Here is a 10,000-nt window from a genome sequence, read left to right as displayed (position 1 = left end):
TCAAATGCCTTAGTTTTGAGAGATGGTGGCACTGTCACCAAAAGAAACAACATTCTGACAAGTTCAAAGAAGATTCTTGAGGTCATCATTTTACAGCCATACTACCTAGTCAAAGACCAAAAATCCCAACAATGAGTACTAAGTAAGAAAGTACATAATGCTGTAGATCACTCTGCAGCTGAAAGAGGGAATAAAAAAGAACCAGCAATTTTTCTATGGCAGCAATTATATTTCATTAAGTTATTTCTTTATATGTTTTGTTTCTGTCATCCTGACTATGATACTTGGTCACTATTCTTTGTAGACTTTTAAACATGCTCTCGTGCCCCAGATATAAACATCTGTTGGAAAGCTGGCCTATCTTCTCTAGCACGACTTTTTTTTCCCTTGTCTCTATAGATGAAAACATTACCAGTCTTTGTACTGAAGCTTGTGTTATGTTTGCTGGCATTTGCCGCATGCAGGTTAAAGAACACTTGTCTGCTGGCTGGAATGTTTTATTGTAAACCTTCTGGTTTAAGCACAAAAAGTCAAATCCTTCCTACTCAAACTGACTTAGGACCAATGGAATGGTAATTAATTTTGCAGACAAAATACCCTCAAGTTTTGTTATAAGTTATTGCATTCTGATATTTAAAAAACTATCACAGAGAATAATATTAAATGCTTTAAGAGATCTATTGGGTTCCTCACTTAGAGACCAGGAAATGGTTGGTTTCTGTCAACACTTGTTTCACAGCAAAGTTCCAAGTTTTTGTAAGCATTTTGACACTTTTCTAATCATGTCAGTGCCTGGAATTTCCTTTAAATCTTGTCATCTTTTTTCTAGCTATGTAATGACATTTTCTGATTTGTCTTTAAATTTTGAAGTATTTTTTAAGCCAAAAGCTGTTTTTACTGAACAGTCAAACTGATCTTGCATGCATGAGCAACTATAAGTTAATACCATCTTACAAAGACAGAAATATAAACCATGGGTTTGTGTCTGTAGTTGAGGGACACCAAAGAAAAGATGTAGGTTTAGGTTTAGTTACATATACAGAAATTTACTATGAAGAAGATTTGCTGTACTTTCTTGAAACCACTGCATATGTTTACAAGCATTAAACTAGATGTGAAACTTCTTGAGCCATTCAGAATACCTGAATAGAATTGTAGCTAATTGGAATGCCCTCAAATTATCTTAAAAATAGAAACAATTCATATTGGACAAAAAAAAAAAGATGGTGAAAATGGCTTTTGTAGCTTTAAGTCATTTATTGAAAGTTATTTGTCACTTCACCCTAAATCATTTCCCTTACTAGTAAACTGAAGCCAAGCTGGTGTTTTCTGTCCTAATCCTTCTTGGAGCCTCTGCTTGTTTGTTTTTCAGATCAAGTTTCGAGGTAAACCATTTTCTGAGCAGAAGTTGCAGTTCATAAACCAGACACTCTTCAAAGTTGTCATAAGCATATTACAGAAATACAGACTACTAGACTGGGGTAGTGTACCTTGTTAATATTTCATTTTGGTACAATATACTTGCATTAACTCTCTTAACACAGGTATCATATTGTTTCAAGTCAGAGAACCCGAAACATCGCAACAAAGATTACTAAGAGCAAAGCCTTGAAAACTACAGCCATTAGTCCTGTCATCCCCTATAAAGTTAATGGGTTGGAAAAATGGTCAATCTTTGGACTAAAAGTTGATATTTAATTGAAAGAAAATGTTTTTTAATTGTAATGGGGATTTTGCATTAGTGTGAACATGAAAAGGTACTAAAGAATCTAATGCAAGGTTATGTATTGATTTCCATCTTAACGCTAGTGTAAAACGAAGGAATATTTCTATTTCATAAACAAACTCTCTATTCAGCATCAGGACTTCTTATTTGTTTTAAGGGCAGAGTAAACAGACTTGAATGAAAAGAAGAAGTAATAAAATATTCTCAAACATCTTCTGCTGACGTACAGGACAAAAAGCCATGACACTGCTGTAAACCCTGATTGGCTCTGCACCAGAATTATCAAGATGTTATATGTCACTTTCGCATTTTCCAGGGTTATTTGGTTCAGGAAAGCAAGAGCATCTGTAAACCTAGCACTACACTGCCTTAATCAAAATGGTTTTACTGATCATGGATTATAACAAGAGACCTGACATAATGGATGTGCAAAGTCTGCCCGAAGAATTAGCATCACTATAGGCTAGATGGATGGACATATTCAGGAAATGTAGTTTTTCTTGAAAAGGAAAATGCTTAAGCTAAATGAGTTTAAATTCTTATTATTAATAATACTTAGAACACTACATTGAATTTGGGAGATTTCATTTTGCTTTTAATACAAACTTATGCAAATTAGGTTATTTTAAATCCTATACAGTTTTTTTAATAATAAGCCATTGTTTTGACATTCCACTTAATGCTCTAATAAACAAAAATTTGTCAGGAGTGATACCTACGTACAATTTGCAAGTCAGTGTAAGTTACTTAATTTAAAACTGAAAGACAGAGAAAGCATTGCAAATACTTTATGAATAGTATTGCTATAATTCTATTATAAAAGTTATTGTGATACTGAGTAGTTATGGTCTGCTGTTAAGGTGCTTCTGTTATATACCCCGTAGTTTGCCATTTGTAAACACATCTTTTTGATGTTTCTGCCAACATCCTGGCAACAAAGCAGTGCAATTTCAAATGAGCTAATTAACTTAATTGTTGATGAAGCATGAAACAGTTCATTCACCCTGTTAGCTGCACCATGACAACATAAGAGTCTCAGCCCCTGAAGTTACTCATCTATATAAGCCTATCTGTAGCTTTCCATTAAGATCTATTGCATGCCAAATGAGTATGGCTCTTCTAACAAAGACCAGTCCATAATGTACATAGGTAGCAAACCAGTGCTGTTGTTGAAAATTCAGATGAATACAGAAATATTAGTAAATACTTTGAAATAAATAAAAAGGAAAAACTGCAGAAACCCATTGCAGTTTGAAGCTGCAGATGAAAAGGAAAAGCTGTGTCACTTATTTCCTAAATGCTCTGATTTAGAAAATAGCTGGCTAAACCAAATGCTGAAAAAGGAAAACTTTTGACATCATTTTTCAGTCCTGAAAGGTGCAAACCCACCTGTACACTGTGGGGTTTTTTCTATGTATCCTGTGCACATTCAAGAACAAAAGCAAAAACAGATTAGCAAGAGTTAAATGGTCATGCTTAGTCCTCGGTGCTTTTTTATTTATACTATACACAGTAATTCCCACTTCACACAAACTGTCAGAATTTAAAATGTGCTTTTTCATACTCCCACTATCCAATATAAAATCTAAAGCATCTCTTCAAATTTTCTGAGGCTCCATTTCAGTAAAGGATAATAAGAGGATTAAACACTGTGCTATTGAAAGGCCTGCAAAAGTGTTCGACATGAAAGAAAGGACAACAATTTGACCCTCTGCCGATAGCCTCGATTATCCAGTTGCTTGAAACACACAAAAAAACTCTCTGATATGGTTTACAGTAAAACTTTGTTTGCCATCTTGCACTTTCTCTTGCCTTGAACATTTTCTACCAATGAATAAAAATCCACCTACTTTAAAAATTGTCCAAAATCTTCACAAACGCTTTCACAGCCAGGCCACTTGCAAACTCCATGACCATAGAGAGTATGGGAGGCCCCAGTCTCCTCATGTGATGAGCTGTAGCAAAAGAATAAGGCATCAGATTCATCTCAAAAGCCATAATCGTTGGAGGCTGCTAGCGCCTGTCAGGTTACGATCAGTGACAAACAGGTCAAAACAGGTCAATTTAGCTCAGAGCAGTCAGAAAAATTTAATCGTTCTATTGAATAGTTCAACTGCCAAGGCTAGATGATGTTCCAATTAGAGAAGAAATAGAGCCAAAGATGACTGTTAATAAAGGATGAAAAAATAAGATGACTGTATAATACCATATGCTAATTATGCCATATGACCTTGGTGTAACATTTACCTATAATAAAAAATACACTCAGAACTGATCAATTCTGAGTATAAATATTGAAGACTGACAGTCAGAATTTCTGAATATTGTGAATGTTCAAAAAAATATTTGAATTTTCTCCTCAGTGTGTATAAAAATAAAGTTGCTTCCATTAATAAATATTTTTGTTCACAAGCATTGCCTTCTTTAACTATTTAGCTTCATTAAAATCCCTAGCTGTACTCCATGCCTTTTTCTGGAACATCTGCCATAGTTTCATCCATAATGAGTTATCAAAGAAATTCAGGGAATTGTTCCATGGATGTGGGCAACATCCTGAAGCAAAGAACCGTTCTGTGAGACATAACCACAAAAGTAATACTAACTAAAAGTACTACTATAAAGATATTCAGATTTTTAAATAATACAAAATAATGATGAAAAACTGTTCTCACAGTCACATGAGGATGAGAGACACTTAAATCATTGTCTCATATTATAAGTATTAAGCTAATTAAATGGAAAATGTATTTGAAAATAAAATTACTTACAATTCAGGTCATATAGATACAATTAAATTTCATCTTATATTGAGATCATCTATACCTGACTACACTAATGTATTTACTGGTAAGTGCTACAGATACTACATACTCTTGCATTTAATCCATTACTTGAAATCAAGGAACAGTAAATAATATCTATCAATGTGTCAGAAAAATGATTTTAACTTCATCTATATGGTGGAATTCCACTGTATTACACTAACAACACTGAAAATTTGTATGAAGTATGTCAACTTCATTACTGTCATGCATAAAAGAAGGAAAATTCAGTGGTTCTTTTCACAAGAAACAAACAACATGAGAGCTGCTTTAATATACTGTTTTGAAGCACTTTTAATATGGAATCTTTGCACTGAATTACAGCCTCGACAACTCATATAGACATACATTGTCAATGAAACCAGGAATGTGATTCAACGGAAGGGCCTGACTGCCAGGTGTGCTAAATATGAATGAAACTATGCACCTACAAAAGTGCCCACAAATGTCCATTGACAGCTCTTCACCAGCTCACTTGATTCTTGATTTCTGACTTTTACCCAAACTACTCTAAGTTCATGTGTTACAAAACCACACGCAGGTAATTTTGTTGTGTCTGCACAATTAGATATCATTACTGAAAATTATGCCCTGGTGATAAACAATTCTGGAAAACCAAATTCTCCATGATCTCTTAAGTAACCTGCATTAAGTGCTATTTTTTGATTGGAAATAATGTGACTTAAGATGTTATACAACCGCTTTATGTCAAAGGATAAGCACAGTTGAAATCTCATCAGAATTACCTGTCTCGCCTTGCATTTAGAACTGAAGACTGTCCATTCACTATGGAATGATGAGTTATTGGTGGTGATGCTTTGGAAGTGGTGGAGGAGGTAGTAGAGGAGGAATTGTTAGTAGTGAGGTCTAGCCCTCCATGTTTAATGCCATTGTCTTCCATACTGTGAACTCCAGTCACTTCTTTCCATAACTGCTGAATCTCAGCAGGACTTAAGCCAGCTATAAAATGAAAGAGAGCCCCACTAATATAACAAAATAAAGAGTTTCATATAATGAGCTCAGTGTTATTAATGGATTAATGCCAACAATAAAGCTGATGCTGTTTTACCAGCACAATCAACATGTAGTAAAACATAAATTCATAAATTCATAAATCCATAAATTCAGAAACATAAAACAAAAAAGAGCTTAAACTTGCTCTCTACTCCACTTGCAGCCTGGAAATTTGTGGTTTCCAGGATTCATCCTAGGTCACAAAAAGCAATGTCTTGTTGAATGTATTCATACATATGTGTTAGGGTTGTGTGGCTCAAGTTTGCATGAGTCATGAAAACCTACAGTACAAATGCTTCTGCCTGAAGTAAAGACTTCAAAACACAGGCAAGAGAAGGGCTGTGAGCATTCTCTTATCTTGCCACCAAACATGCAGCTGAGATAGGAAATCCAGATTTTGAAAGATGAAGAGTTCACCAGAAATATATACACCTTCTGTCACTGCCAGACTTCGTAAGTTTGACATCCCACTTTTGAAGAATACTAGATTAAATGCAGAAAAGAATGTAAAGCCCAGAGACCTTGTGATTTCAAAGCCAGGTTTTTCAGCCTGGCATAGTTTGGTCCAGAAGTATCTTAAAATCTGGCTTCTGTATTTCATCTCAACAACTGAAATTAGGTAACACATGGTCATGGTATCTGGATCTTCTGGAATGCAAAACATTCAAAATGCTGATGCTGTTTGAATCAAAGTATTACGTTGTTGTTTTTTTTTTTTCAATGAAAGAGCTCTCATTTCTGGTCCTGAGAAGTACTAGAAAGCATTTTTTCATTCAAAAATTTCACTGAGTATATTCTGTTTGGTAAATAAGATACAGTAGAAAGATGTAAAGACTGTTTTTCACTGATTGGCAAATCTGTTTATTAGATAATGTCTTATTTTGAGAACATACAAACTCAGACTACTAAAACAGATCCAACAAAAAATTTTGAAACAGCTCAGGAAGTTCCTTAATATTTCTCAGTACCTATCTCATGAAGTATTCAAAGCTATTAAGAAACAGATTAATAGTTATTTACAGAGATAATAATTTATCTGGATGTAGTATGGAAACAAAGTGGGTGGAAGAGACTTTTTTTTTTTTAATAATTAGGAAAGCAACTCATTTTTAGACTACTGCTTTGAGTCCTGCTTCTTTACCTTAGGTACCAACACCCATTGGCAAACTCAGCGAAGGAAAAAGTGAAAAAGAGTTGATTGCAAGTCCTAAACTGGAGTTTATATCATATTTGTATAGCAAAAACCTAGGTTTTAAGGAAGCAAGCAAAGAAGCCAACCTCTAATTTATTGCACTAGAGAGATGGGGAACAGGAGTGATGGTAATACTGGTTGTAATTGTTTAATGAAGGTAAGTAGTTACTGCTGAGTTCATGAGGTATGTTCCAGCAATACAGCAAAAACCCCACTTTAGCGTCGTAAATAACAGTTACCTGCAAATGTAATCACAAATCAAAACGAAATCATGCATTCATTTAGGTGGCATGATATACAAAGTACATTATTTGCTTCAAAGTCTTCCCTTCCTCCTCCTGTTGAAAAAAATAAACTAATTGTGTCCCGAAAAAAAATAAAAACGAAGAATAAAACCATCTGTTCAGGTAATCAGATATCACATCTTCTAGTGACAGAAATTTCATTTGAGATCATCAAACCTTGGGTACTGTGAGAGCTGAGTAAGAGCTGCCCCACGAACTGAGTGAATGTAGGAGGGCTGGGAACAGCTGCAGCAGTGGTCTGTCCCACGGACAGGGATCTCCTGCCTGTCTGGGCGTCTGCTGGGCAGCCCCTTCTGCTGCGGATGGAGCTGTGCCTCCAGGCTGCCTAGCTCACCTAGGGTTTTTTGAAATCAGAAAGAAAATTCTCTCTAGGCTCAGGCTGGTTAATTTTATCACTTCTTCGGAGGACCCTGAAAGGCTGCCTTTTAGGATAAAAGGATTAAGGGCAGGCACTTAAAAAGTATAAAGTTAATAAGCGGATTTGTAATTAATTGTAAATTATGGCAATTTTGTGGTTTCTGTGTCTAAAAAAGTCGAACTCTCTTTTTACAAGAGACTTGTAAAATGGCTGACAGACATTTCAGTCTGGATGCAAAAGTACGGTAAGTTTTAAAGTTTCATGGGTTGTGACAACCCTTAAAATACCCTCTCCACAATATATTAAAGGGGAAAGGATCAAAAAGAGGACCAAGAGTGGAATAAAAATTATGGACTATAATAGAAAGGTCAAATACCAATTTGCTTTGAAACTTACAAACACCAAGAATTTGGGGATTTTGATATTACTTTCGTAACTCTTTTCACCTCTATCTACCCTATTTTTATGTTTCAATAAATGTTTAATAAAACTATCAGTTATAAAAGCCATCCATGCAAGCTTTTCCTTTTCCAACATGCACCGATCAAAACTTGGGGTCTTGGTAGTTTTTTGTTCGTTTAGTTTGCTTGGGGTTTTTTACTGCTGTGATTTACAGTTCCTTTGCATTTAACTAGCATCAACACAGCAATACATGGAAGTAACTCACAGCAAACCACTGGTTTTGGATATGGCATAGTGAAGACCTGATCACAAAATAGATGCTAAAACACCTATTGAATCTTATTTGCGATACCTGACCATCAAGAAAACATGGGAAACATTCCTGTTCTTTAAAGGCAGAAACTATACGGGAATAAAATACTGTTTATACATGCAAACCTCACAGCTGTACTTGTAAGATACATCTTTTCACACTATCAGACGTAAACCGTTTGCCAATAATAATTTGTGGTTTACAGGACTCTTTATGACCAATAATTTACAAACATGAATCCCCTGTGTTACTTTCAGTGTTCTAGCCATCCGTGTAACCGAGAAATCTGAATGGATGCATAAAAAAGTATTTATGTAAATCCTTCTGCATAACTATGTTACATCTCTCGCAGCACAGAAGAAGGAGAAAAACATACTTTTACCACATCTAGCATGTATTACCTTAATTCAATTCTGAAGGCTTAATTTAAAAATGGAAGAATTAAATACTTGTATCTAATTCACTATAGTGAAAAAACATCAAGGCAAAAGCAAAAAAGAGATTAATTTACTTCAACAATAACAATGCATATATATTTTAACTGTAAAATTTTGTAATTTCTTATTTCTTTAGTATCAATCTTTTTTTCGTGAGTTCTGTTGGACTTAATTCTTTGAGTAAAAGAAAGGTCTTAAAAAGAACTGTTTACTCCTAAGAACTATTAAAAAGGGGTTTTTTTCTGTGTTGTTATAGCAGAAGTGGATGAATGAGTGTTGCACTAAAATAATGAATATCAATGCAATTGGGTAGGAGTGCCGAGGGAAATCTACGGGGATTGCTTAATGTGAGAGAAAACCTGAGGAACTATTTTTGCAACAGATGGCACAAGAGGAGTTTGCAAAAGGTAAAGCAGTTCGGAGGGAGGTTGTGTTTCGTGCTTTTTTCGACTCTGGTCCAAGCCAATCACACAAAAAGAAACCAGCATTACCAGTCTCTCATGTCCCAATTTATGAATCAACTTGTCTCCCCACTGGTATTCTATTCAGTGTAGTAGGACTCGTTTTCATTGTAGCTTTTACAACTTTAGATGTACTTGTGTCATAGCTTTTTTACACAACAAAATGTATGAAATTCACACATTTATTTGTAATCTCTGATTTTCTGGTTGTTTTGGTTTGGGGTTTTGGGGGGTTTTTTAGACTGTTGTCTATATACTGAGTACTCTGCTTTTGCTCATTGGATTTCTTAGGCTTCGATTTCATAATAGTTATCTGGTGGAAGAACTAATTACATGCATAAAGACCAATTAAAAATAATGTTACCTGTCGTGAACATAGTCTAAACAATGCTCATTTCAGGACTGGGGCAACAGAGATCAGATTATTGTGTAGTTTTTATGACAGACACTTAGCTCAACTCTCTAAAACAAACAGAAACACGTATCTCACAGGTTATAGACATAGTCCTTTAGGTGGGAAGACTTTGACCTTATCTTAAAATGTAAGCAGCATTTATCTCCAAGTTAATTTACTTTTCAAAACTGTGTGCCCTATTTTCTTTCAAGTAGTAGAATTTGAGCTCATTTTCATCATTGAGAAATCCTGATCAAAGTGACAAAAGGAATTTTTTTTTCAAAAGGTCTTTACTGTTATTTGTCAGTCACAGTTCGTTACTATTGCAACCACCACATTCAAAACTTGTTGTTCTATTTAACCTATTTAATACAAAGGAATAGAAAAGAAAATAAATCCTGAGGCTTGTCCCTAAATTCATTTGTCATAAATTGAAGATTCAAAGTGCTTTTCAATGCCAAACACTTTACTTTCTTAGAAGAAAAAGAAAAGAAAGTGAGCTTTTGAATGGCTTTAATATCACTGTCAGATGTATTTTCTACCTGTTTGCTTATATTAAATGAAATAACATTCCAC

General features: G+C 34.8%; 1 protein-coding gene across 1 annotated transcript in view; it reads right to left on the bottom strand.

The window, feature by feature from the left end:
* The window catches only part of FOXP2 (forkhead box P2), a 409,998-nt gene that overhangs the window by 49,331 nt on the left and 350,667 nt on the right, over window positions 1-10,000 (bottom strand). The window contains exons 11-12 of the mRNA XM_042018066.1: window positions 5,295-5,508; window positions 3,577-3,681 (exon numbers count right to left, since the gene is read on the bottom strand). Of these exons, the coding sequence (XP_041874000.1) occupies window positions 3,577-3,681; window positions 5,295-5,508 (319 nt within the window). The remainder of the gene's footprint in view (window positions 1-3,576; window positions 3,682-5,294; window positions 5,509-10,000) is intronic.

The sequence above is a fragment of the Corvus kubaryi genome, unplaced genomic scaffold, assembly GCF_017639235.1.
Source record: "Corvus kubaryi isolate FWS band 111438036 unplaced genomic scaffold, C.kubaryi_AGA036_p1.0 137, whole genome shotgun sequence".
NCBI classification, from domain to species: domain Eukaryota; kingdom Metazoa; phylum Chordata; class Aves; order Passeriformes; family Corvidae; genus Corvus; species Corvus kubaryi.
Note: the sequence above shows the minus strand (reverse complement) of the source record. Positions and strands in the feature narration are given on the sequence as shown.